The following is a 26,183-nucleotide window of genomic DNA, read 5'->3' as shown; positions in this document are numbered from 1 at the left end:
TGTACGATAAGCAAACACTGCTTTCTCTTATTCAATAATTGCACGATTTTAAATAAACATATATGACATCATTATTCTGTTGCAGTAAAGAGCAATAACATGTTGCATTGCTGAACTACTTAATCAAACACTGATTTCCTATACCAGTATACATTTTCCGATCCAACACTTATCTATATTTTATACCATCATGGTGGAGGGACATATATACTTACTGAAATGCAAAGCAAGCACAGCTCATTACTTCAAATCCGGCTTCTTACTGATAAATCTTGCTTCACTTGTTCTCTCAATACTCGCCTCAGTAATTTGTTTGTGACAGTTCGTGGAAACTCCGGAAGAATTTTCACCAAGCTCACCTGCCAGTCAATAATTAGGTGAAAAAAGTCTTATCAAATTGACAACTAAAGTTGTGCTTTTCTGAAGCTTTCTTAATTTCCATACTCTGTCGCTGCATTACCACTATTCAAGGCATAAAGAGAAACGAAATTATTCAAGCAAAGGAGATACCACACCTTAAAAAGAGGATTAAGGCTACGCTGAATTGCTTTTGAGAACTGTATCCTTAGCTTTTCTGGATCAGCATTGATTCCGTCCTTTAGAACCACACATACAACCAGCAGTTCAGGACCACCTTGTGGTGGAGCAGCACCAACTGCTGCAGTCTCCAACACCCTGTCATCAGCCTGGTTGCATGCCCTCTCAATTTCAACAGAACTTGTCTGCACCAAACAAAAAAAAACTTCTTACGTGTATAATGGTTATTTTACAAGCACACCATCGATCATTCTACCCCCCAATCATTACAACACAAGTTCTGTAAGTCCAGGATAAACTCATAAATTTACTGTACCTTGATACCACCAAGATTCATGGTATCATCAGCCCTGCCCTGTACAACAAAGTACCCTCCAACACTTCTCTTAACAATATCTCCATGTCTCCTGAGGTGCTGCATACATAAAACTCACAAGTCAAAGCTGTAAATGATTAAAAAAAAAAAAAAAAACCAAGGCCAGGCCACGGAGCAATTGGGTCTTGTATGGATTTTAATTGGTAAGGTTCATCTAGTCCTCTTGTCTTCTTTTTTATTTTTTAAAACATATTTAGATTGTTGACAAAACCAAGTCCAGCCTCTCCACAAGTTTTGAACCAAGCGTGAGTGCAAGATTGAGCTTATTGAGCCAAGCCTAAATCTGATAAGCACGGGATAAGCTTGACTCATTCACCCTCTCAACCTCCACCCCCCCCCCCCCCACCCCAAAAAAAAAAAAAAAAAAAGATGCAGAAATCATTCAGTTTCAAAAGACAGCACTCATGCGCAACAAGTCTAGTAATAAACCAAGTTTTCACAGGTTAAGATATATTTGGTGTTGCAAAAATAAGAACATAAACATATATTTTCTACGAGGATTCATAGCAAAAAAGAAAGAAAGTTCAAAGCTTTATAAAGTTAAAAAAAAAAATAAAAAAAAAAAAGAAAAGAAAGGTATCAACTCTGCTTTCTGTACTTTTTGATTATATCAAGCATTAAAGTAGTTCATTTGTAAACCATGTCTTTGGGTTGGAATCAGAAGATCAATCAGCCATGCCTCAGTTCATGATTAGTGTTTAGATATCTAACCAGCATAAAATTATACAGTTTTATGTTGGAAGAAGCATATACCATTCCTTTGTATAGAGGCATTCCCTTGAAATACACCTCATTATGATCAGCATTCAATAATCTGTCTGTTGCTCCTGGAAGCAAAGGAAATAAAGCCACTTCACCTTCACATGATTGATCATCTGGCTGCAAAATGATATATTACATATTATAAGTGGTTTTAGCTTGGCATGATAATCAATAGAATATCTGTACAGTGCAGATTGACCTATAAATATTAAATAATTAAACCTAGAAGATGCTTACATAAGGATTGCCACAATCATCAAGGATCACAAATCCTGTGGACATTGTTGGAGTACTGAATGTCCCAAAGGCTTGCGGTTGCAGCAGACTGCCTTGAACATAACTTCCTGCTAGCTCTGTGCCTCCACAACATTCAATGACTGGTTTATAATAAGCCCTTGATGAAAGCCAAAGGTCATCATCTACATTGGAGGCTTCTCCAGAGGAAGCAAATGCTCTACACAGGATCACAGACAGTCTTCTTGAGTACAGAACCACCAATTGACGAAATAAAATTATAGAGTTGAGTGTGAATACTACCTTATTCTTGTCCAATCTAGACCATCCATACAATGTGTATTTCTCCAAGTCTTCACAAGACTTGGCACAGTTCCCAATAAAGTAACCCTAGCATCCTGAAGTTAAGCAAGCTTCTGAGTTACACCTCTAATAGCATACTACTATGCATAAACAAGTTTACGCATCCTCATAAACAATATATCTCCTCAAGCACCAAAGACCAAAAGGCATTGTTGGTCTGTAAGATTTATTAGTAAGAGGTAGAAAGCCTAAAGCCAAACCTGAACAAATTTTCCAAAACCCCGCCCAAGAGGTGATCCATGATATAGAGCAAGAGTTGCACCGCTCAAAAAGCATCCATAGAGCAATATAGGTCCCACCACCCATCCTAAATTTGTCGGCCAGCACATGACATCTCCAACTTGAACATCTGAGTGTGCCCATGAATCAGCAGCAGCTCGGATTGGAGATAGCTGAGTCCAAGGTACGGCCTTTGGATCCCCTATTTTTCAAAGATTTATCAAGATCACATAGCACAACAGATACATAGGGTAAAGGTAGTTGATAAGTCAAGCCAATCATCAAATCACTTACATATAAACATATCCAGAGAATATTAAAGGGGGGTGTATGTGGGGGAAGAGTTTATGGTGCTTATTAATGATAATATCTCCTTACCAGTTGTCCCAGATGAGAAGAGTATGTGGGTTATAGAATCCACTGGTTGGTACACTGGGGAGTATTCGTGAGGTCTGTGCAAAATGAAATAAAAATAAGACCAAACTTGAAATGAATAATAAGTAAAGGGATAGGAAGAAAAAAAAATGCGCACACACCAAAGGGAACAAATGCACTCAAACCTACCAAATGCCTAGCTAGCCTGTTCTGCAGCAATCACAATTAAACATTACTTTGCCACTAACCAGCTTAGACATTTTTTCTTTAAAACAGTTACAATGATTTGTTTTCAGGTAGATGAGGTTAAACCAGCCAGGAATGTTCTTTCAAGACTAACTCCCATCCTAAAGGTCTGCAATACATCACACCCCATTCACTCCTTACACCTTATATTATCAGTCCAATTACATTTTCTAATTCCACCTTATCTGTCAGCTAAAATAATAAGGTGATACTGCTAGCTAGTTTAAACCACCAATATAACATTGCAAGAACGAAAACAAAGCCTTAGTCCCAATATGATTTGGAGTTGGGTAACATGAATCATTCAAGGAATCATTCTGTGAAAAGTTAAACAAAATTAGTACAGAGATCCAATGTAATAGTACTTGTCAAATTATATACCAATAAATACATAAACATCTCCTTGATTTGTGTGAATAACCCCTCTAAAGATATGGTGTATCAATTTTGAAATGGAGGGAGTACCTCGTGGTCTGGCCCCCTCGCGCTAGAAAATCTTTCCACAATATGTCCTGTTTCCTTAATGACACATCTACAGATTCCTCCACAGCTGGGACCACAATAGCAATGCATGGAGAAGCTTCCAAAACTCGGCTACAATGGTTGAAATAACCATAGTTCATCAAACACAAAAGTTGCTTCCAAATAGAGTTGATTACCATGCAAAATCAAGAATTAATACAGAGAAGAGGCATTTACCTATATAGAGGAAATCTTCGACCTCCTCTTAAGATATAATCCTGATATAAGATAAGAAACCTTAATCATTGCCAAAAAGTAGCACCATAGATATGCAATACAGAAAACAAGGAGTATCCAACAAATTAATTCGACCAAGCACTTTACCAACATAACTCCTGTATACCTTTCATCTTTATGAGTTAAAGTAACATCCTAACTAGAACTCTGTTCACTCACTTGAAACTAGGCAATAAGCAAATGTTGCAGCAGCGTAAGTAAGAGTATACACATTAAAGATAATTGAAAACAGACCTGAGTAAAGATACCCTTAGCTTTGGAAATACGCAAACGAGTAGCAATTTCCTTTGCAGCAAAACTATCAGCAATTGATACAACAATACGACCTGACAGAATTATTGCCAGATATATGATCACTGCATCAGGAGTCATTTGCATATCAATTGCAATGACATCACCCTTAGCAAAAGTAGCATCCAAAGCATTAGCAACCAACCTGCAAACCATGTTATAAAAATCTGAGCCCCAATAAATAGATAAAAATGAAGAAAACAAAGACGAATTTGGTTATGTAAGAGCATACATTACTTGTTCTCGTAGTTGTTTCAAAGTCAATTGCTGAACAGGCAAATGATCAGCTACTTCAGCTCTCCATACAATAGCCACACTGCTATCCATTTTCCTAGGATGACTTATAGGTAACAAACAACACTCGGCTATATTAAGAACAGCACCGGGAAACCACACTCCACCGGGTTTCGAGTTGTCTGTATCATCAAGTATACGCCTTGGCGGTTGACGAAACCAAATTGAAAGTTCCTTTAGAACCAAGGACCAATAAATCTGAAATATAACATGAAACAAAGTAGCTGATTACTGATTGCAATGCTTAGATTTGATACAATTTCTGTGAATAGTTTAGGAAGAAGAGACCTCAGGATTATCAACAGTGAACTTTTGAAAGGTGGAAAAACTAGTAATAGGATCCTGGTATGACTTCCCCAATAGCCTAGGACAATGAGCTTCCATCAAACGACCCAAATTTGTATAGCAAGATTCATACCTGCCAAGTAAATCAGATAGCGTAATTTGAATTAATAATGCGACAACTAAATCCGAAGAAACAATACTCCGTAATAATATAATAGTGAATAAAAAAGAACATACGGGGAAGGGAACCAGTAAAGAGGAGGACCGAGGACAGAAGAGTCCCAATGAGAGTAGAGCGTGTTGAAGAGGAAGAGATGAAGAGAGTGAGGGTGTTGGGGTTTAAGCAGCTTTCTGGCGACCACTTCACGCCACACCTCAGCCGGAGCACGGGTGACATCAGCACTGGATATTATATGTTGAAGGGTCTCATAAAAGATGTCGGCTTCTTCAACACTCAACCCAGCGGAAATCAGTTGGTTTCTTTGAATCAAAATCTCCATTATAATCTGTTTTTAAAATTTCTGAGATGAAAAGTATAGAATAGAAAGAAAAAGAGAGAGAGAGAGAATAGGAGATGAAGAAGAAGGGGGTTGCCACGTGAATAGTTGATAAATCACAGCATTGACCACTGCTTAATGCTGAATGGCTGATTATACACAAGTTTATATTCTTGGATATAGGAATAGAGGTAGGTAGAGATGACTATTTTATTTTATGTGTTGGTATCAACTACGAGTATAATGAGCAACAGCCAACAGAGCTAGTAAACTACGGACTAGAAATATCACATGGAATAATATTTAATTTATGCGAAATTAAATGCCTGATATTACTCCGTATCATATTAGTGATATGAAATGACGTATTCCGGTATTTGCCAATATACTCTTTGTGAAATTCATGGTCAACTCCCGTTTAAAATAATTATATATGGTCAATTCAAAGGCATGTATTTAGACAAATTATAAATATTGCCCATCAATTTGGAATGAAATACGAGTAAATAAATAAATAGCACTAGAGAGTAAGCTATATTAGCGTGCCTCCAACACTAACAATATTTCAATAATTCTGTTCAATTCAATTCAGCTCTAATCAGTTCAGTTCAGTTTTTAATTTTCTTATCATAAACAATTCATTTCAGCACTATTCAGTTCAACTCCAATCAGTTCAATTCAGCTCAATAAATCAAAACAAGCCCTAAGTTCAACCCAAACGGACAAACATGAGTAACAACATGTTTTTAGAAACCTTCGACTAGTTGTTGCTACAATTGTACAAACCTCTAGAATTAGCTAACATACGTACAAAGGAAGTAAGTTCCAAGATATCCCAAATCTTTAATCTTTCATTGCTCCTTTTATTTTGCAAACCGATGCGTCCATTCAGCAGCAAGTTCATCATGCCTTTTCCTATCAACCTGGTATAAGTGTGCAATGGAAGGCACCAGAGCATTGTCTGCAGACAACACTTGTGTCAATATTTATCTCAGGCCAATAAGTTGGATGCAAACAGTACAGAGAACAACAGCAAGTGTGCCAAACATGTTATATCAAACAAAAACAAAAATCATAAAGTGTGCCGTGTATAACACATTTATTTTCTAAAAAGTATTTTTCTTAAACACCTTAAAAGCTCTAGTTACTATAAAAACAATTACAGAGCTATCTTAAAGCAATTGAGCCATCACAAGTTTTAATCAGAGCCAAGAGTAGCTTAGATGTGAAGAAGCCAAGGGCCATGTGAGATCCCTAGTCCCTAAACCATGTCCAATCTGAAGCAGTCAGCAACAGAGAATCTGATAGAATACACCTACTGTGAATATGCATACCGAATTCACAGAGTGCTGACTCAAAGAGAAAGAGGCATTCTGCCAAGGGAAGCCTTAGAGCCTTTTCACCAGTACCTAGACTTTCAGAAAATGGAAGCCTTAGCTTTATTGGAGACAAAATACAAGATCTGGCCTCTGAATGGTACTAGCCTCCCACTCACATATATCAACTTGTAATGAACCAACCTAAAGAGTGAGGTGATGAACCTATTTGTCTCACCCGAGCCACCAATATGGGTTTACATGAGGAGGAATCAACATGAAAGAGGAGGAGAAAAGCAGCAGCAATAAAAGGGGGGTAGAAGACACTTAAGCAAAAGAAGACAAAACTAATTAAGCATGGAACTGAATTCTGATACTCTTGATCAGTAGAGGACAAACAGTCAAATACAATATTAGGTTATTTTTTTGTAGGTTTGATTGATTATAAAAAGGAAGTAGTATAGCAGTAGAATGGTGATGTTTGTGAGCTAAAGTGAGTGTGGAGACTTGCAGCCTAAAGCTGCTAACTTGTAAAAAATCATTTGTTATCAATGAAAGCTTCAACCTTTCCTCTTAGTCAATCTATTTCGGGTTGAAGCAATTACACACCTAACTAGTTCCCATCCCCTAAAATCATTCTGTCTCCTAATGAAACTGAATTCAGACAGCTCTTGAACCACTAGAGACTAGAGTTGACAACAGTTGAATAGAAGTAATTGGAAAAATAAGGAAACAAAAGGTGGCCTGGCTCATATTCACATTATCAATACGAAAGGTAAAACTTACATGGGTTAGGGGTGAGGAATAAGGATCTAACAGCAAGTAGGAGCTTGGAGATAGTTAGGGCTGGACTCCAGCCATCCTTCAAAATGTCCAGATTAACGTTGCCGGAAGAATCGACATTACAGTGATAAATTCTTGTTTTAAACATCACCTACATTCACTAAAATTAACAATATAACAATCCAATAATAATTAATAATAATTGGGAAATGACAAAAGAAATGAGTAGACACCTTGGGAGGTTTAAATGGGTAATCATTGGGAAACAGAATGTCGAGGAAAAATATACCGCCTTCATAAGGTGTCCCTGAGGGAAAACACAAATTCAATTGAATTGAATGAAACCAAAATTGAATACTAATAAGAATGAAAAAGCACCAGGAGGGCCGAGGAAGGTGGCCAGCCAGTGGTGAAGGCTGTCGGCGATGGGGCCGGCGGAGGAGAGAGGAGGAGGATGGGATTCCAACTCTTTCAATTCCTTTTGTATTCTCTTCACTGATCCCGACGTCGTCGACGCCCATGATGTTCTTCCTCCGCCGCCACCTCCAATGCTGCTCCCGGTGTTCATCATCACCTTTTTCCTCTTCTCTCTCTTACCCACCTTTTTTAATACGGAGTCACGGGATAGATTTGAGGGGGAGACTTCTAATTGTTGTTTTTTGAGTTTCATTAATAATTTTACTAGTTTTTTTTTTTTTTCAAAAATTTTACTACAGTAACTACTCCAGTACAAAAATTTGATTTAACATACAATTATTAAAAAAATCGCTACTTACTCCAAATTTTTATTTTTGCAACACTTTCTATATTGATGCAAATGCAATTCTACTTTAAAAATATACCCCCGTAGCAAATACCTAAAATTTAATTTTTTAGAGGATTATCATCAATATCAATCTTTAATAGACTCCAACATAACTAACACATTGCTTAATCATAGCTAATACCAACTGAAAACAACATAATATGGTTATAGACAAATTGCTCAACTTCGCTAATAGTTTTGAGTTTTGACACATTCCTTTTATACCTACTTCATGCTACTCTTAAATTCTTGATTAGTAGCCAACAAGTTGTGGGTTAAAGGAACAGAAACAATTTGGTGAATATTACTCTATCCAAAATTACACTTTACAAACAGAAACCATTTGGTGAATAATACTCCATCCAAAATCACACTTTACAATTTTCTTTTCCATCCATAGCAAAATAATTCAATGGCAAAGTGTATTGTTGAAGAACATCTTTTTAGAACTTAGAACCAATCAAAATCATAGTGTATTGTTTGTATATAAAAAAATAAGCGGTTAGATTAGTTTGAAGGCCAAACTTAGAATTTGTACTACCAAAACTCACAAAATAGAGTTGTTCAAAAGAAGAAAGTTGATATATGTAGGGCAAAAAATTGAATTTGATTACAGAAAGTGGAATACCTGGACACAATACATAATAACATTAACACTGACATAACACTGGTGATCAATTCCTATGGATGTCACTAACAAAGCAATCTATCTCATTAGTACTGTATTGGGTACAAAAATTCAATCAACAATTCGCATATCAAAGCCAAAACCAATGCAAAATGATTCCAACTATTACTCCTCCAATTTCAGGATATAACATGCTGCTCCTACTACCCGTGAAAGGACTTACTGGACCATATGCTGTGGGACTGAATCCCCTCCCAGCAGTTGAATTCGCACTGTTTCATACAAGGGATAGAGGGTATCAGGAACCAAATAACATGGGTGATATCAGTTCAATTTGATGATAAAAAAAAAAAAAAAAAAAAAAAAATAGATATAGTAAAACTTTACCTCCCAGTGAAACCACATGAACCATAACCTGAGAGATAAAACATTCCAAGAGAACCATCAGATAGCATGTCATGATGAGTATATATATGGAGCTATCGTTATAAATAATACAAACAAATTATAGGTTTGAAATTTACAGAAATGTTAATTTCCAAGGGGAAGGAAAAAAAAACATCTATTTGATCAGTATTAACAAAAGCTGATGGTAAGACATAATAATTACAAGTATAAAATTAACTATCAGAGAAGTTTACTACATTTTCATACAACCCCTACATGCTGAGCTACACAAGCATATCATAAATGATGTACTTGTACTAATATATATGCAGTATTATCAGGTAGGATTTTTTCTGCTAGTAATTTTGTAACAATAGCCAATTAGCAATACAAGAATCCATTGATAACACATGCAACCATGCAAGAGCTTAGGAAAGAAAGTCCACAGTGAATCTCTTCAGTCTTCACAATAACCACTTAAATACAGCAGGGGGGGAAAAAAATGACGACATGAAATATCTTGCATACCAGATGACATATACAGTATAGAGCTAATACAATATAAAACTGTTCAGAGATCTATCAATCAGGTTAAGAATCATGAAGATGGGCATAGTAACTTACTAGGATCGGCAGTAGATGTAGTTGCTGTACCATCAAAATCACAAGTTCCGCCAACACTATGCATCTTTTGATAATAATCATTATATGCATAAGAGGCATGGTTCTCTATAGTATCAGGGTAGAAACACGGCTGGCCTTCCTGAATGGCTGTACAATTAGCATGACCTTCACCACAAGCCCAGTTCAAACCCTTCCGCAGCTTGTCTTCGTCTGCACCTGACTTTGCAATACAGAATGAACCTGTGGAATTGCCTGCCATTTGACCAGAAGCACTAAGACTAAAAGGATATACAGAGGAGCCATTTGTGAAGAATAACCCCCAATTTTTCTCTGAGATAGGACCACGATGCTCATCCTCATTGAACAACTCATAAATGTATGTATTTATTGGCATGGTTGGCTGACTAGGTGGACCTGAGTTATTCATAACCCTTCTGATCAAATTATTAGTGTATGTCTGAGCATTTTTCACGGTGGCATCTTTTTCATTAGCTCCTCCATTCCATGGCCAACCAGTTTCTGTCACAACTACTGAGACCTCGGAAAAATTGAACGCATCAATCGAATAATAAGCAGCATCCACCATGGCATCAAACATGCTATCATAATGATACAGTGTGTTTGGATCCACAATCTGCTTAACTGAGGACAGAGGTTGAAAAAGAGTGTACTCAAGCGGGAAAATGCCATCTCCTTTAGTAAATCCATAATAAGGATATGCATTCAGCATAAAATAAGAGTTGGTATTCTTTAAGAACTGAAGTACTTGGTACATAGTAGAGTTCCATGATGAATTAAAGATAGCAGTTGAAGGAGGAAAAGGCCTAGAAATTATGTCCATGGAGTGAGGGGTGGAGACTTTGACCTTGAAATTTAAGTTGGATGCAACAATAGCTTTATGAATGTTATTCATGGCAGGAACAAGAATTGGAGCAGCATGCGGTATCGTAGTCAAAACCTCACTACCAACAGCAATTGCAGTGATATTAGTGTTAGGAACATGAGCTGCCACATTTTTATTTACCCATGCTGCAGCAACCGATGGTGATTGCCCTATCCCGAGAAGTTCCTCATTTGTGACACCAACCATAACTTCTATGCTCGTATTGGCAAGGGCATTGAGCATGTGAGAATCAGCATCAAAAAGCCGAACATGAGTAATCTCGTTGGCTTTAAGAATTGCAACCACTTCTGATGCTGGGGGCAATTTAGACAAGTGTGTTCCTATATCTATCCCAATGAAAGCACCTATAAAAGTACCAATCAAGTATGAAAATCACTCATAGTAAGTAAATTAAAACAATGAAGGAAAAGGGAAGTACTTGACTTGACCATCAGAATATAAGCCATACCTAAAATACAAGGAAGAAAGCCGATTAATAGCACCAGGACTCTTTGCAGCCATTTTTCAGGCATCATTCAACCTAGGTAAGCTTAAATTTTCACAATGTGCGGCTAAATTATACTGCTCAAGGGGTGAGTTATCACGTGCAGAGCTGTAAAGAAATCAAAAGTTAAGCACATAGTATAAGCAATCAACCAAGCTTAGAATGTATTCACATAAGTAGCAACAATAGTACATAAATGCATAACTTCTGACATATAAAAGGAAATAAATAGCAAACAACTAAACAGATGCATAGAAACACAGCAGTTTGCTTGAACATTATACCCCAAATCAACTTTAATCTCAAAAACACAATCAATTTTTCCTGCTTTGACTTTTTTTGGTGAGACAATCATTGTTCAAACAAGAACTTTGGGAGTAGAGAGAGTATGAAATAAAATTAGTAACAGTAGAGTAATTTATCAATAGAAAATGAAAAGGCAACTCAATGCAATCAGTAATGAACTAATGATGGCATTAAATTGGAAACTTAATTTAATTCGATGGAACCAATTGATTACAAATATTGGGTATATCCACAATAAACAAATTAGAATAATAATAAAATAATACAAGGAAAAAATATAATACCTGAAAATGAAAGTAGAAGAAAACCCAGCAAAACAAGTGACGTTTAAGCTACCAAAAACCCTGAAGAAGAAGAAATTCAACAATGATTGAAAGAAAAGTGATGAGATAGAATCTTAGAAGAAATTCAGAAAGATAGTGTGAAAACTGAAAAGGCCCACTTAGACTTAATACTCAACAATAATACTACGGAGTAATAATAATGTGAACCCAGAAATACAACGAAATTGCTAAAAAAAAAGAGTACATAGTACAGTAATAGTAATTGAAGTATAATCTAAAGATTGACACTTTTTGTTAAGCTGCATACTTACAGAGTACTTACCAATAATGGTAACTCCTCTTCTTCTCCCTATTTATCTATCAATCAATTCAACTTCTAAAATAGGAGAAGAATTTTGAAATAAAAAATGAAGATAACAAAAGAAGAAGAGGAGAGAGAAAGAAACCTGAAGAGAGAGAAGCACAGTGCTCGAAGATGAATGGAGTGAGTGAGTGAGTGAGTGAGTGGTAAAACAACGGACACAGCTATGCTTCAGTTGTTCAAAGCAGAAAGTTCTACCAGCGTGTACATTTCTGTCCCCCTTTTTCTGCTAATAATCCTATGCTTATGTCTTTTTCTTTTTTCAAACTCTTAATTATGTGAACGCTCTCTAACACAGTCAATGTAAAAACAAGGCTCCGTTTATTTTAACGAGAATCAAATTCCCTCCAGACAAAAATTAAAAAAGGCCTAATACAAGTATTAACACATACGGAGTAACTAAAAAGAAACTAGATATTACTGCTGCAATGGGGACCAGTGACCTCAAATGAGATTAGATTAGCTTAGCCAAGCAATTAGAATTAGTAGCATATAATAGCCAAAAAAAAAAAGTAGTGAATATTGTCCAAAATTAGAATGAGTGATAAATCAAAGGCAGGAGCATAGATATAAGAATAATATATTACCACCCTCTAATGGAGTTACTCTTACAGTATTTGTTTAGCTTGGAAGATGAAAAGATAGAAGAGGATATGAAACGGTAACTATATTAAATGCAATTGCTGTCAAAATTGGTTAGCTTGGTAGGAAAGTGCAGTGCAGTGGTAATATAAACATAGGTCCATGTTAAATGACCTCGGGTATGACCAAATGTACATGCTTCCATGAGATGTAGATTGCAGAATCTAAGGACAATGCCAAATGCCACCCCCTTCTTGTGTTTGTCCCTAGAATATAAAATACTGTAATACCCATATGTCGTATTAAATATTCATATCTTCCAACATTGCTCGTCTTTAACTTGTTTCTTCCTTTTATAATTCCAACTACTTCCTTCGTTACCTATTATTTATATGACATAAAAATTCCAAAATTGCAACTAATATACTTCGTATATCATAGGAAGTATTAAAAAAAATTTGTTGACAGGGACGAAGTATTAACTTGATGCAAATTTTACGAGTACTACTGGGCATAGTTCTTACTCGGTGTATCTGCTTAACCTCCTCATACCTTTACTCTTCTCATACAGATAAAGAACTCTAAAGTATTATTCTGAACAATATACGTATGATTTATGACATTAGTATTATTTTTATCTATGACAGTAACATTATAGAGAAGCTGCCATTAAAGTTGAAGAGAAGGGGTAACTAAAGTAGGCCAAAAATTGAAGAAAAGCATTAGCATTATCCGACAAAAGTTCCAGCACAAAAGATGAAGAAAAAAACACATGGGTGAAGCAGAAAAAAAAAAGATTGAATCTTCCTCTGTGCTCACACACAATCCTCAAAAGTTGATATCTTTTTACCATCCAAGTCATTTGATTGCCATTAATTTAGCAATTTATTATACCACTATGCCAAGTACTGTAAATACATTCCCCGGACAACAGGTTTGTAGAAATATTGGTTACTCTAGAGTACTAAGCTACAAAGATAATGATATAAACAGATTCCAATTCTATACTTCGTATACATTTATGTACCCGCCTCCCCCCAAAATGAATTCAGGAGTAGAATCAAGCTACTCGTAGTTCAGATCTTACTAAAAAAATCAGGCGATAGTTATTAGTACTCCCTCCGTCTCCAAAACTTCGACCCCTATTGAGTTGATTTTGCAGTTATTAAGAAAATTAAATAAAAAGAAACGAAAACACATTGAAAAGATAAATTTACTTAGGGTTTGTAAAAAAGTAGAGAGATAAAAGTATTAAAGATACATGAAAAACAAAATTTATAATATGGAAAAGCTAATTTTGCACAAATATTGTAGTAAATTGGTGGGTATTTTAATGCAAATGTGTCAATCATTTTGGAACTATAATTATATCAAAAGGGTCGAAGTTTTGGGAACGGATGTTGTATTCCATAGTAGAATAGTTTATAGTTAGGGCCCACCTCGGTTAGCTGGGGCGCATAGCATATCATCTTCAAAGCAGTCAAAAAGTGACAGTTAAACCAATAATTTCGAATCCAATCTGAAATCATTGCTCCATGCCTCTAACCATTTCTTAAATTTCCAAATTATAACTTAAAATTTTCAATTCTTAGGTTTCAAATCTCACCCATTACAGCACCATTAAAGCAAATTCAGTAAAGCCAGATAGCATCATATGTTTAGCCCAATAAAAAGAGCATAAGAAACCTACAATCCCAGTCTATAGGATGATAGTCATATGTTTATAATATGAGAGGCATTAGGCATTACTACTACTACTACGACTTTTCTAAGCTCAGGTAGTTGCCAACAACAGATATCGATTAGACTGGCAACACAGAAAGTACCATCAATAAAGAAGCCTACTGACTAGGAGATCTCTCTCTGTTCTGCTCCTTGGGATGCTCTTCAGGATATGGGCTCCTGCTTTTGTCTCGGCTTGGACTCCTAACAGGAGTTCGGCTCCTGCTTCGACTTTTAGCAACTTTAGGAGATTGCGGTGAACGAGAATACGATCTGCCACGACTCTCTCGAGAATAAGACCTTTCCCGACTCAGCTTTCCATCTTTGGGTGAAATAGACCTGTCACAAACATATGCTGCCACTTCAATGCCCATTACCAGAAACATAAATCAAACACATAAAAGCTACTGAGAAAACACGCGATTTTACAGACATAAACTACTGAAATGCATGTATGAAGAAAATGTTAATTGATGCACAATTTATTGAAATGCATGAAACGAAAGTCAATAAAAAGGGTGATCCAGTCCACAAGCTTATCAACATTGAAAGATCATCCGCTGATATTATTATGTGTGAATGTGTGATAACATGTCCGCACTTGGTGCTTCCTATACAAATCTTAAAACGACCACTGCCCAATCCCTGCTGCACACAAGGTCTTTCTACAACTACCATAAACAAAAAAACATTTCATCTTACATTAAACTTATCGAAATCCACCTCACCAAAGTATGTTGCTTTAGTCTAATATTATGCCCTTGGCATGATTCAAATTAGATTACGATTGGATTGTGGATAATCAATAAGGGGCAACAGAATGAAGTAGAGAAGTTGTGCATGAGTGCAAGTGGTGGTGATTATTGGTTTATGGCAAAAAAAAATTGGAGGGTAGGATTGTAAGAAGATAATACATTACCCAAGCAAATAAGGACATAAATTTTCTTTGCCTCCCCTACGGTAGTAGATTACCCTAATTAAGGGGGTTGGTTCATTGGTTGCTACCTCTTCCATCAAAAAATTAAGCAAGCACCATATCTACTTCCACCTTGTTTTATTACCGTATGACCCCTTCAATAATGCTCCCTAATCCAAGCATAAACTAAACTTCAAGCCTCCACCATGAGCAATTTCAGCAACAAGGCAGTTACAGTTATGACCAAGCATATATGATGACTGATGCTTCACAACTAACAGCTAAAAACAACCCCCAGCTGAATACTAAATACACACAACTCCCATCAGAACAGAAGGGGAAAATAATAGTGGAAAGGAAAAGATGCAAAAATTCTACACACATATAAAGACTGCATGGCATAACATACCGTGAGTGTCTTCGTTTGGGAGAAGGCGAATAGTCATCACGACTGTGAGATCTAGATCTGGCACGGCGTGGTGGAGGAGAACGAGAATACCGCGGTGAACGGGAATAACGAGGAGGAGAACGTCTTCTGTCATGCCGACTGCTATAAGGATAAGGAGTGTGATAGTTAGAATTCCCACAAAGGACAATAAATAACTATAAAAATATTAGTAATAATAAATACGAAATATTAACTTATATTATAGATGTAATAAAAGCTGAAGCATATAGAGAGAGAATAAAAGTAAAGAGAGCTGGGTTGCAAATAGGAAAAGGGTAGATTTATGGCAGCAATAGAGTAAAGAAAAGTAATTTAAGAAATCCAGGAACAAAGATGTAAACAGATCATAACAAATAATATACATAGAAGTGGGGGCCTTGCGGAGGCAGTGTGGAAGAAAGGAGGGAGTGGGAAATCATCAAACTGAACTGATTAATAACATAATATTGATTAAAACTTGACTTCATCACACATATTATAAACAAAAAAAAAATCCATCTGCATAGCATTGGAACTGAAGCCAGAAATGAGAGCCTTTCTTTTTAATTTTTTTAAAATAAGAAAAACAAGTAAAGGGTACAACAAAAGCCACCATCTTATCAATCTTTCAGGTGAATACATTAACTTTGGGAGACAGAATACAAAGTATTAGAAAAAAGAGCACCATGAAAACCCTAGACAAGCTAAAAAAGACCTGATTAGAGCCCTTGAAAGAAGCAGACAGCTATACTACAGATGAAAAGGCTCCAGACAAGTAATAGGAGATCCCCCAAGAAGCCAAAATCACCCTATAAATATAAGGAATGAGATAGCTAGATGAAAAAGCTCCCACACAAGTAATAGGAGATCCCCAAAGAGCCAAAATCACCCTATAAATATAAGGAATGAGATAGCTATAAAGACAGTCTTAATGAGAATAATACTTCCAGAAGGCAGGAGTTATGCCAACTGCCCAAAGAGCCAAAACCACCTTATAAATGTAAATGTAAAATCACGCCAAGGCATCAGCATAAACAATAACCACAGGGATCAATTTTTTTAACAATAAACTTTTGAGTTTCTTTAACAAATTTTTAGTCTTTGAGATAATTAACTCGTGATTATTTATACAGCCACTTAACAGTCTGTATTTAAAAAAAAATTCCCCCACATCCCCCCCAACACAAACCCTCATAGATCAAATGATTAACAATTAAGAAATAGCTTGTTGCAAAAGTCCATCATGCTACACATCACAATGCTCATATGATAAGTAAATGGCCAGAAGAATGCTACAAGGAATGAAAAGACCATGGTCTACCTTGTCCGCTCCCTTACTCTCATCTCAGTCGGCTTCTTCCTGTTCTCCTCAGCAAACACAACTGTCAATTCACGACCTTGAAAAATCTGGCCATCCATCCGATGCTTAGCATCAGCAGCATCTGCAGGGTCAACATATTGCACGAAACCAAATCCACGAGGCGCTCTGCAAATGGCTAAGAAGATTCTCAAAAATCAACTTGTAAAACACAACTGAAAATAGAGTGATTATTATACTCGTGATTATATCGGAATAGGGAATAGGTTCCTCCAATATGGATGATTGTGGTAAGGACTTAAAAAGCAAGCACAAGGCTGCTGACCTTGCAAACATCAGTTTTAAGAGTGACTTGAAATTCTTCAAGACTTGAACTCTTCACAATGTGTTCAAATCCAACTTCCTTCCAATCTTCAATACCATTAACAACATCTTCCACAGTACTCTTATTACTCGATTGATCTCTATAAACATTGATTTCACTGTTCAATCTAAAAAATTGTAATTAACCGATGTAACAGGGGGCATTAAATACATCATGGAAAATGAATCCATGCTCAAGGATAAAAGATCGCTACAATTCAGTTTAGGTTAAATTGTATTGTATGAACCTTCAAAAATCACACTTTTTAACCAAAGCAATATATTCCAAACAAGGGAAACAAATAGAGTCAGGACTCAAAACCGTGTAATTTATGATCATTTACCTTGGTCTGTACAAAAGCCCACTCGATTGATAAATATTAATTCAGTAAAAAAAAAAAAAAAAAAAAAAACTTCTGTTAAGCTACTTCATAGGTAAGTCTAAATTATATTATTAAACTGGCTTAAATGTTGAACAGACAAAATATCCACCAACAGAACTGCTCCATATGTTAACCAAGCACACAGATTCCATATGAGAACACTCCCCAACATTATCATAAAGGTACTCATTGAGGAGCTGTAATGGGTTTATTATGTGAAAAGAGTAGCTATGAACTTACCCGGTGTAATAATCCCTAGGCAAGTAAATGTCCTTGAGCGGACCAAACTGACCAAAAGGCCTGCGGAGATCTTCTGGTCTGCAAAGGAGCCAGAATGTAGTGAGCAACTACAAGAATCGGCAATATCAGAACAACTTTAAACAACAATCTCCTTCTATATACCATAAGTTTTATCAAAATAACGATTGAACATATAAGGTATAAAATGATACGAGTACAAAAGAAACAGGTAGTTTAATAATGTGGAGCAGTCCATAGAAGTTGAAACTGTAAAAGGCAAATCTAATCCAGCACCAACAACGGTAGGAAGCAAAAGCATTAAGAAGAAATAACTGGTTGGCGAGAAAACCTGCAATCGTGGCGGAGATTCCGAACTAATAAACTAGTAGAAGGATCTCTACCGCGGCCAGAATAGCGACCCCTAGGAGGGGGGCTGTGTCCTCTTCTGGAGTAGCCACCTCTAGGGGGTGAAGGGCTGTAACTTCTTCCCCTCATAATCACAATCACAGTCTAAATAAACAATGGGAAAGCTCTTAGTTTACTTGTATACAATACCAGTATCAAACATTCAAACAACAAAAGGCACAAAATCATACTGTAATAACAACTTGAAACCCTAATCTGCCGGAAATGGGAAAATAACCTAACAAAACAAAAAAAAAAAAAAAAAAAAAAAAAAATCATCCAATTTCAAAAAAATTCAGAGAAAATACATGTAATAAAATCGATCAATCTTGTCAACAATTTGAATTTGAATATGAATATAAGGTTCAAATTGAATTTGTATCTCCGTTAACCTAATCGTTTAAAACTAATATGAGAGAGGAATTGAATTAAACAGCGAATAAACAAGAAGAAAAAAAACAGTTAATTAGACGAATAAAAGCTACCTGAGAAACGAATTTGGATAGAGAGAGCAGAGAGTAATGGAGGTCTGCTGAAGATTCAAGTGGAACGACGAGAGATAATACGAGTACAGAGTATTTGCTGCAAATGATGTGCGGCAACCTCAGGGTCCTATAATGCGGGTGACATTTTTTATTTTTCAACGTTTGGGCCTTTTTATTGCAAGTTAACGAATGGGCCTTGGCCCAATACAATTACAACCGCTGTGCTTTTAATTTTTTTGGTTGGAGTCTAGGAGGGCAAATTTTAAGATACATCACACCTATATTTTTGAACAATTAGTAAAAAATATGAACAATTGCAAATTTTGAACATGTAGTAAAAACATCTAAACATCGCAAAATTTGAACATTTAGTTAAAAAATCTGAACAATTGCAATGCATTATGCCTATACTTTTGAACATTTAGTAAAACAATCTGAACATCGCAAAATTTGAATATTTAGTAAAAAAAATCTGAATAATCGCAAATGCACCACGCCTATAATTTTAAACTTTTAGTAAGAAAAAATATGAACAATAACAAATTTCAAACATATAGTAAAAAAAATCTGAACAATTGCAGATTTTGAATTATTACGGGTCAAACTAATTTTGAACTGACTCGTAATAATTCAATAGTTTTGTAATATAAACTGAACATTTAATGTATATAAACTGAACATTTAATGTATACAAAATGAACATTTCTTGATAAAATATGAACATAAAAATTGCATGTTTATGTTCAATTTTTGTGACGTGTTTATATTTTTTATACTAAATGTTCAAAAGTATAGTCGTGGTGCACCTATTTCTAGGTGTACCATGGTGCACATAATAATTGGTCTAGGAGAGTAAGAAGAGTTGAGATTTTATGGATCTATGATAAACAAATAATGGACCTCAAATATGTAGGCATAGGTAAGGGTATGAATTCGAATGATCGGATCGGGTATGATATGGTCGGGTCGGGTTGGGTCGATTTTTAAAGTTAAGTCATACTAAATTGTCATGTCCACGCGAGTCCATATTTAAATCGGATATTTTTCGGAATGAGTCGGGTCGGGTGTGCTTTTGACACCTGTGTAGATTTTGATTACTATACAATTTTAACATTCAATTGTTTTGAATATGAATTGAAATCTTACCAATTATCTGGGAATGAATTAGGAGGGAAGAAGTTTTGTTTGGCTTGGCATTTGAAGTCTCGCTATATCGCCTATAACATCTTTGTGTGAGAATGTATGTGTGTGGAGTCGTTAAAAATTACTCCCTTTGTTTCATAATGATGTTCCTGTTTCGCAAATCGATGCAAAATTTTATTCATCTTTGACCGCAAATATCTTTAATCTCACACTAGCAAAAATTATAAAAGTTAGATATTAATAATCTACTCACCAAGACGAATCAAACTAGATCCTACATGACTACATTTGCTCTCATAGATTAAGAGAAATTTAGAAGATTCTCTCTTTCTTAAAAAAGTCAAAGATTCAAAACAAGAACATCATTTTGGAACTGAGGGAGTAACTTAACCTATCAAGTATGAACAATCCAACAACAGAATGTGTAAGCATGAACATATATATAGTGAGTCATAATCAAGAACCATCTAGCTCCAAACTCAGTGTGTGTTGCTATGTGGAATATGGAAGGATGGATAATCTATTTATTTGGGTAAATGGAGTTCATATCTAATGACAAACAAAAGGGATGTCAAACTATAACTAGGTTTAGTAAAGCTACATAAACTTAAAATAGTCTATGTATCAAAGTAGAAATGGCAAAAATAAGTGTATTAGCGTAAGCAATGTGTACATTAGGGAATGAATATCTCTTGTATTAATAGAATTTAGCACCATGATTACACCAAAATATCCATTTGAAGGCAATGTTCTCAAATTTTCATGATACAACAATTCAAATCATCATTTGGTTTGTTCATTTATTCTTTATTTTAGCCTTCTTCCAAAACCTAAGAAGAAATAGAGGTATTATCACAATTATTCACAATCCAAATTATGAAGTCCTTTTAATTTTAAAATTTGTTCATAATCAAAATAACATTCAATTGTGTTTTTTTTTTTTTTAAAAAAATAATACACTTATTGAATCTTAAATTTGAATGTTTTTGTTATCACTTTTTCTAGTTCCAACAGGTAAAGTGTTTTAAAGGCAGTATTATTGGTGGCTTTGAGGTGGGAACATCGGAGAAATTGATGATGTGGTTGTTGGATATTATTGTTGTAAGACGGTGTTGACTTATTGGTAGACAAACAAAGATTTATAGTCTAAAGTCTAGTGATTAGTGATGATTCAAAGATTCAGTCAAAGTTGGACATGCAATCTTCTACTCGTACCAAGTTAGGGAGTAGTGCACTTAGCTAACAGCTGGAGTACTGTGCTTTACTTGACAACAACCCACCAAAAAGGCAAAAACCGACGCCCTTTCAATCTTCAATCTTTGATTTTGATGCTTAACTTTATGTACATCTCATTTTGTCCAATCTTACAACCGAGTATTAAACCGACCTCTTCTCTTTTAACTTATTTTTTGTTTGTTTTTGTTCTTCATAATAATACTGGAGTTATTAGTTGTTTATGTTTGAACATGCTAACTAGCGGTGCATTACTGCATTGCCTGCACATGTCAAGTCATTAGATCAAATTCAAATATTCAAGGATTAATGTATTGATATTCATTTATACCGGCCAAACAATTTTTTTGGGTGAATATATGTCTTTTACTCTATTTCTATTATATTTTATAATTGTTTCTTAATAAATTTCTATATATTACCGTGTCATAAATTTTTCTTAATACATATGAATGTACTGACCACATCAATATATACACAACATTGTAATTATATTTTGTATGACTTCGTACTTGGTAATATAATAAGATTCGACAACTAGCTCAATGCGAAACCTAGAACTCAATGTATCCACATATTGAGCTCAATCAACCAACATTGTTGATTATTAAAAAGTTAGCGTATATAGAAATAGAAACAGAAAATGAATTGGAATTGTAATTGTGGGTATGAGGATAGCAACGTAACGCGTGAAATTGACATGATATGATGGTGTGATGTTAAGTTTGTAGCGAACACATTAAAAAGGCCATTTATGTTTTTGAGTGAATCAAGCTAGTAGTATGAGCTGGTGCCCTGCAACTGCTCTGCTCTTCAATTTCTCATCAAACATTTTGATCCAATACATCACTACCGTCCATCAAAGTCTCGCCTTCATCTCAAGATATTTAATGGACGGTGGTGATGCTCATGTTGGGGGTCACTAAAGATGCACCTCACGATGTTTATGTCCCCACTAATATCTTCATTTTCGTACGGTCGGTCTAATAGGATTATGATTTCAACTACGTATCAATTATGTTGTTAGATCATCTTTTCTATAATGAGATTCCAAGTACTACTTTAAGATTATGTCTCAATTATCACAAATTCAATTAGACTTTTTTACATTTGGCTTTCAACTAAAAGTTTACTAGGACCCCCTTCAAGTAAAACTATCGGTTATCTATTGCTTAATTGCTTTTTTCAATTTAAACACCAAAAATGAAACAGTATTAGATTCACACCAATTCTAAAACACTAATCAAGCATCCCTTAAATGATACTCCGTATTAAGCTCCTTTTACGTTGTTCTCATTGATGAGACTCTTATGTTCTGTTTGTTTTGTGGGAAATGGAAGAAGGGGTTCAGAATTTTTGGAGTTCTAGTCCCTTTATTGAAAAGGCCATGTTTTTTGGTAATTGGGTGATTGTTGGTTGGTCTTGAAAGATAGAACAAATAGTAACAGAGATCAGAGACAGAGCTGAAAGATATGAGTGGATGGAGGTGAGTGGCGCGATGTGGGTTGATATATAAAAATTTAGAAAAATCTACTACATCCGCTTTTATTTAGTTCCAACAAAAGGTATTATTTGTAATTATATTTATTTGTAGTTTATCTCGGTATCCTTTTACTTGTAAATTTATAGAAAATGGATAATTTATTTAGGGAGCTTCCACAAAATTGATGTGGCGTGGGAAGTACTCACCAAAATAGTAAGAGATATTAGCTTCCACAAACAGAAAATATGAGTTGTACTGCCTGGTACTGACGTATTATTTGTAATTTTCAAAATTATTGTATTTATCCGAGTCCATTAAAATTTTGTAGTCGTCCACATTCTCCATGTGTAAAAGTGGAGTGGTGTGGTGTGGTGGCTGGGAGAAAAGATATGAGAGAGAGGAAGAAGAGAATCAGGGAGAAAGGCAAAAAACGCATTAGACAGTGCAAATTGAATAAGACTTACACTTTGTTTGGATAGGAAGAAATGGAAGGAAAAGAAGAGAAGAGAAATGGAAGAGGACAAAATCTCTTGTTTGGGTAAAAGATTGGGGGAAGGAAGGAGAGGGAGGGATCCATTTTCCCTTTCTCTATAATAACCATAATCTCTCCAAAATTGGAGAGATTTGGAGGGAAGTTGGAGCTCACCTCCCCCTCCCTTTCTTTTCCCTTCCATTCCTCCATTTTTCCTCCCCTTCTTTTCCTTCCTTCTTTGCTATCCAAACAAAGCGTTAAGGATCAAGAACTCCACTTCACTAGTAATAGTGATGAAGGATCAAGAGCTATTTAATTTCACATGATTTTTATCCAATACTATCAAAATTATAATAATGCTAAGGGCAAAAAACGCATTCGAAAATGCGGTCTGAGTAAGAAGACTAAGAACTAACAGTAAATAGCGCTTCATCACAGAGAGTAAAGGGGTTTAACGGTTCAAGGATGAAGAGCTATTTAATTTTACATGATTTTATCCAATACTATCAAAATTATACTGTATTACTAGTATGCTATTTTCAAAATTTCTGATGAAAGTACTCAGTAACTCACTGTCATGGATCAATACTCTTTTGTAATAATAGTTGCTACATTAGGTATGTAAATGTCAACGCACTCATTTATTTAACAACAATATTAATCAACAAGGATAAGTAAGAGACATAAGTCAGCAGCAACAAAAACATCAATGACTACCATATATCAAGTCTTTAAATATAAATTTATGATGGCTGCATGGCCTGACCTGTTCAAGCTATATGACCTCCCACTACAGAAGTATGAATAACTTTTAAAAATATTCTAATTTGCTAGATACAAATTGGTATGACAGTAACAACACAGTATAGAATTGGGAGTTGTTAAACAAGGAACTCATGTTCTCTATTGTAAAAATAAACAGGGGATATTCAAGGCCATAACTCTTCATTGCTTACAGAGTGACTCATAATCAATCTTGAGTGCTGTGATGATGATAAACATTCTCGTGGAACCGTTGTTACCTTTTTAATGTAATCACAGGCCCGATATCTAATCAATGAGATACTACTCATAGTGTTGGTCTGTTGGATGACAATCACAATAGTCACTGCACTATGAGTGAATCAAACAGCTGAATTTGGGGTTATTAACATTCCCATCACAACATTTCTTTGAAAAAATCAAGGTTTAGAGTGTCTCGGATTATAAGATACACCCCAAGCAATAAGACTAATGTTATACCTGAAGACATAATCTGCTGCTCCACTTCCAAAGGGAGCTTCTTTCCTCCTCTGGCTGCCTCTATCAGTATCAATGCCAATGTACCCCCATCTAATGCTGGCAGTGGCAGCAGATTTATCACTGCCAGATTTATGTTCAAAATTGCCGCGAATTGGTAAAGTCCATCAATGTTGGACCTTGCTACTTCTGCTCCAACTGCGATTATAGCAACCGGACCTGAAACTTTTTCAGCTGATTGCGAAAAGTTCATGAATGTCTGTTTTAAACTATCCAACACATTTGAGGTTAGACCCCAAAACTCTTTTCCAGTGAAATTGAAAGCCTGAACAATATTACTAGGCTTAACCTTTCTAATACTGACATTAGGAGATAGCTGAACTCCAATTTTACCAGTTCCATCATAACTTTCATCAGGTGTCACCTTAATATCAAGATCCTGTCCTTGTTCAGCTCCTCCTCTATGAATTCCAAGCAGAACATACTTCTTAGGACTAGTCTTAATAACATCAACAACTTCAGTAACAGTCTTAGGGCCGGTTTTCGACAATTCGAAGCCATTAACAGACAGGATAACATCTCCGGGCAGCAACCCGTCTCGAGAAGCTGCCGAAAAAGGGCGTACATCAGGAACAAGTACACCAGGAAAGGCTTCTTGAACAGGCAAACCAACAGACACAATTTGCACAAAAATGATGATAAAAGCAAACAAAATGTTGGCAATAACACCAGCAGAAACCACTAAAACCCGATCAAAAATGGGTCTGTTTTTCAGCAAATTAACATCATCAACAGGTATATCACTGTCAGGATCATTATCAGGAAAACCCACAAAACCACCAAGAGGAAAAGCTCTAAGAGAGTATTCTACGTTATTAGCATTAAATTTAGCTAAAATTGGACCAAACCCAACTGCAAATTTACTTACATGAATTCCCTGAAGATAGGCTGCCAAAAAATGACCACTTTCATGAACAACTATGATTGCAGTAAGAACACCAGCTGCTTCAATTACTGATTGAGGACCTTCCAGGCCACCCAAATCAAACCCAGATAAATTACACCTGTAATTCCTTGATTCTCTGCCAAAATTAGTATTATTGTTATGAATTCTCCGCAAGTTCAACCCTTTATCTTGTTTGGGTTTGAGAAAGGCTAATCGGGTTCTGGGTTTGGAGAGTGATTTAGGGTTGGAACTGAAAAGGGTTTTGATGCCACAGAAAGAGGGTATTGGCGGGGAAGATGAGAGGGTAATTACCATGTGTTTGGGTCCAATTTAGTCAAAATTGGGCCTGAGCACTAAATGATCCAATTAAAAGCCCAAGGTCAAGGTTCAACTCTCCAATTGCTCAAAAGTCAAAAGTCAGGCCACAAAGTAAGCCAATTGGGCTAAAGCCCAACCTCTCCAAGTATGATGAGGTATAAAAGCCCTCATATTAACACATTCAACATGATATACGAGATCAGACACAACATCACATGCATTATCTCATACACCGATTATTCCAACTCATATGCTCATTCTTGCATTGAGAAATACTCCACAAAAGCCTCAAGCTACAAACTCTCTTGCATAGTGTCTTCCTTTTTACACATTGTACTGACTTTAGCATCGGAGGGGCCTTCCTCGGAAACACCCCCGAGGCTAGTTT

The 26,183-nt window shown here is 35.8% G+C and overlaps 5 protein-coding genes across 9 annotated transcripts; all 5 read right to left on the bottom strand.

The window, feature by feature from the left end:
• Positions 1 to 6: 6 nt before the first annotated feature.
• Positions 7 to 5,443, bottom strand: LOC110695901 (probable acyl-activating enzyme 18, peroxisomal). Of its 2 annotated transcripts, none has more exons than XM_021873133.1 (14): positions 4,979 to 5,443; positions 4,745 to 4,940; positions 4,395 to 4,654; positions 4,106 to 4,307; positions 3,812 to 3,852; positions 3,578 to 3,706; positions 2,870 to 2,943; positions 2,473 to 2,693; positions 2,213 to 2,307; positions 1,913 to 2,129; positions 1,667 to 1,792; positions 854 to 952; positions 516 to 722; positions 7 to 359 (listed from the first exon to the last, which is right to left on the bottom strand). In XM_021873133.1, the coding sequence occupies exons 1-14, from the start codon at positions 5,239 to 5,241 to the stop codon at positions 246 to 248; spliced, it is 2,244 nt and encodes a 747-aa protein (XP_021728825.1). In that variant the 5' UTR covers positions 5,242 to 5,443; the 3' UTR covers positions 7 to 245. The 2 variants fall into 2 exon arrangements, with proteins under 2 accessions (XP_021728825.1, XP_021728824.1); XM_021873132.1 differs by having other exon boundaries at positions 4,745 to 4,874; positions 4,979 to 5,442.
• Positions 5,444 to 5,845: 402 nt separating this feature from the next.
• LOC110695902 (constitutive photomorphogenesis protein 10-like) lies at positions 5,846 to 7,998 on the bottom strand. The gene is made up of 4 exons (XM_021873134.1): positions 7,716 to 7,998; positions 7,571 to 7,644; positions 7,341 to 7,488; positions 5,846 to 6,199 (listed from the first exon to the last, which is right to left on the bottom strand). The coding sequence occupies exons 1-4, from the start codon at positions 7,906 to 7,908 to the stop codon at positions 6,102 to 6,104; spliced, it is 513 nt and encodes a 170-aa protein (XP_021728826.1). The 5' UTR covers positions 7,909 to 7,998; the 3' UTR covers positions 5,846 to 6,101.
• A 669-nt stretch (positions 7,999 to 8,667) lies between these two features.
• On the bottom strand, positions 8,668 to 12,707 carry LOC110695900 (glucan endo-1,3-beta-glucosidase 4-like). Of its 2 annotated transcripts, none has more exons than XM_021873130.1 (6): positions 12,206 to 12,707; positions 11,760 to 11,819; positions 11,134 to 11,277; positions 9,782 to 11,029; positions 9,158 to 9,185; positions 8,668 to 9,042 (listed from the first exon to the last, which is right to left on the bottom strand). In XM_021873130.1, exons 3-6 carry the CDS (start codon positions 11,198 to 11,200, stop codon positions 8,901 to 8,903), a joined length of 1,485 nt encoding a protein of 494 aa, XP_021728822.1. In that variant the 5' UTR covers positions 11,201 to 11,277; positions 11,760 to 11,819; positions 12,206 to 12,707; the 3' UTR covers positions 8,668 to 8,900. The 2 variants fall into 2 exon arrangements, with proteins under 2 accessions (XP_021728822.1, XP_021728823.1); XM_021873131.1 differs by having other exon boundaries at positions 12,082 to 12,218.
• Positions 12,708 to 14,222: 1,515 nt separating this feature from the next.
• Positions 14,223 to 19,116, bottom strand: LOC110695897 (serine/arginine-rich SC35-like splicing factor SCL33). Of its 3 annotated transcripts, XM_021873128.1 has the most exons (7): positions 18,962 to 19,109; positions 18,668 to 18,714; positions 18,421 to 18,581; positions 18,072 to 18,149; positions 17,089 to 17,253; positions 15,750 to 15,890; positions 14,223 to 14,763 (listed from the first exon to the last, which is right to left on the bottom strand). In XM_021873128.1, the coding sequence occupies exons 3-7, from the start codon at positions 18,564 to 18,566 to the stop codon at positions 14,544 to 14,546; spliced, it is 750 nt and encodes a 249-aa protein (XP_021728820.1). In that variant the 5' UTR covers positions 18,567 to 18,581; positions 18,668 to 18,714; positions 18,962 to 19,109; the 3' UTR covers positions 14,223 to 14,543. The 3 variants fall into 3 exon arrangements, with proteins under 3 accessions (XP_021728820.1, XP_021728819.1, XP_021728821.1); XM_021873127.1 differs by lacking the exon at positions 18,668 to 18,714 and having other exon boundaries at positions 18,962 to 19,116; XM_021873129.1 differs by lacking the exon at positions 18,668 to 18,714 and having other exon boundaries at positions 15,750 to 15,887; positions 18,962 to 19,116.
• A 4,870-nt stretch (positions 19,117 to 23,986) lies between these two features.
• LOC110695896 (probable membrane metalloprotease ARASP2, chloroplastic) lies at positions 23,987 to 25,795 on the bottom strand. Its single transcript, XM_021873126.1, has one exon. The coding sequence runs from the start codon at positions 25,790 to 25,792 to the stop codon at positions 24,452 to 24,454; it is 1,341 nt and encodes a 446-aa protein (XP_021728818.1). The 5' UTR covers positions 25,793 to 25,795; the 3' UTR covers positions 23,987 to 24,451.
• Between the last annotated feature and the right edge of the window lie 388 nt (positions 25,796 to 26,183).

The sequence above is a fragment of the Chenopodium quinoa genome, unplaced genomic scaffold, assembly GCF_001683475.1.
Source record: "Chenopodium quinoa cultivar QQ74 unplaced genomic scaffold, ASM168347v1, whole genome shotgun sequence".
NCBI classification, from domain to species: Eukaryota; Viridiplantae; Streptophyta; class Magnoliopsida; order Caryophyllales; family Amaranthaceae; genus Chenopodium; species Chenopodium quinoa.
This window is presented reverse-complemented; position numbering and strand designations above follow the sequence as displayed.

Bases quoted from the DNA above. Each gene is read 5' to 3' on its own strand.
- LOC110695901 (XM_021873133.1), bottom strand. From the start codon at position 5,241: ATGGAGATTTTGATTCAAAGAAACCAACTGATTTCCGCTGGGTTGAGT. The intron at 4,308-4,394 runs GTATGCTCTTAC...CATGGTTTGCAG, and splicing joins CAACTACGAGAACAAGTAAT to GTTGGTTGCTAATGCTTTGG. The intron at 2,944-3,577 runs GTACTCCCTCCA...CATTTTGCACAG, and splicing joins CGAGGGGGCCAGACCACGAG to ACCTCACGAATACTCCCCAG.
- LOC110695902 (XM_021873134.1), bottom strand. From the start codon at position 7,908: ATGATGAACACCGGGAGCAGCATTGGAGGTGGCGGCGGAGGAAGAACA. The intron at 7,645-7,715 runs GTGCTTTTTCAT...GTTTTCCCTCAG, and splicing joins CACCTTCCTCGGCCCTCCTG to GGACACCTTATGAAGGCGGT. The intron at 7,489-7,570 runs GTGTCTACTCAT...TAGTGAATGTAG, and splicing joins ACCCATTTAAACCTCCCAAG to GTGATGTTTAAAACAAGAAT.
- LOC110695900 (XM_021873130.1), bottom strand. From the start codon at position 11,200: ATGATGCCTGAAAAATGGCTGCAAAGAGTCCTGGTGCTATTAATCGGC. The intron at 11,030-11,133 runs GTATGGCTTATA...GTACTTTTATAG, and splicing joins CTTTCTTCCTTGTATTTTAG to GTGCTTTCATTGGGATAGAT. The intron at 9,043-9,157 runs GTAAAGTTTTAC...TGTATGAAACAG, and splicing joins TCATGTGGTTTCACTGGGAG to TGCGAATTCAACTGCTGGGA.
- LOC110695897 (XM_021873127.1), bottom strand. From the start codon at position 18,566: ATGAGGGGAAGAAGTTACAGCCCTTCACCCCCTAGAGGTGGCTACTCC. The intron at 15,891-17,088 runs GTAGACCATGGT...TTATCCTTATAG, and splicing joins AGAGTAAGGGAGCGGACAAG to CAGTCGGCATGACAGAAGAC. The intron at 14,764-15,749 runs GTATGTTATGCC...TGTTTGTGACAG, and splicing joins CCCAAACGAAGACACTCACG to GTCTATTTCACCCAAAGATG.
- LOC110695896 (XM_021873126.1), bottom strand. From the start codon at position 25,792: ATGGTAATTACCCTCTCATCTTCCCCGCCAATACCCTCTTTCTGTGGC.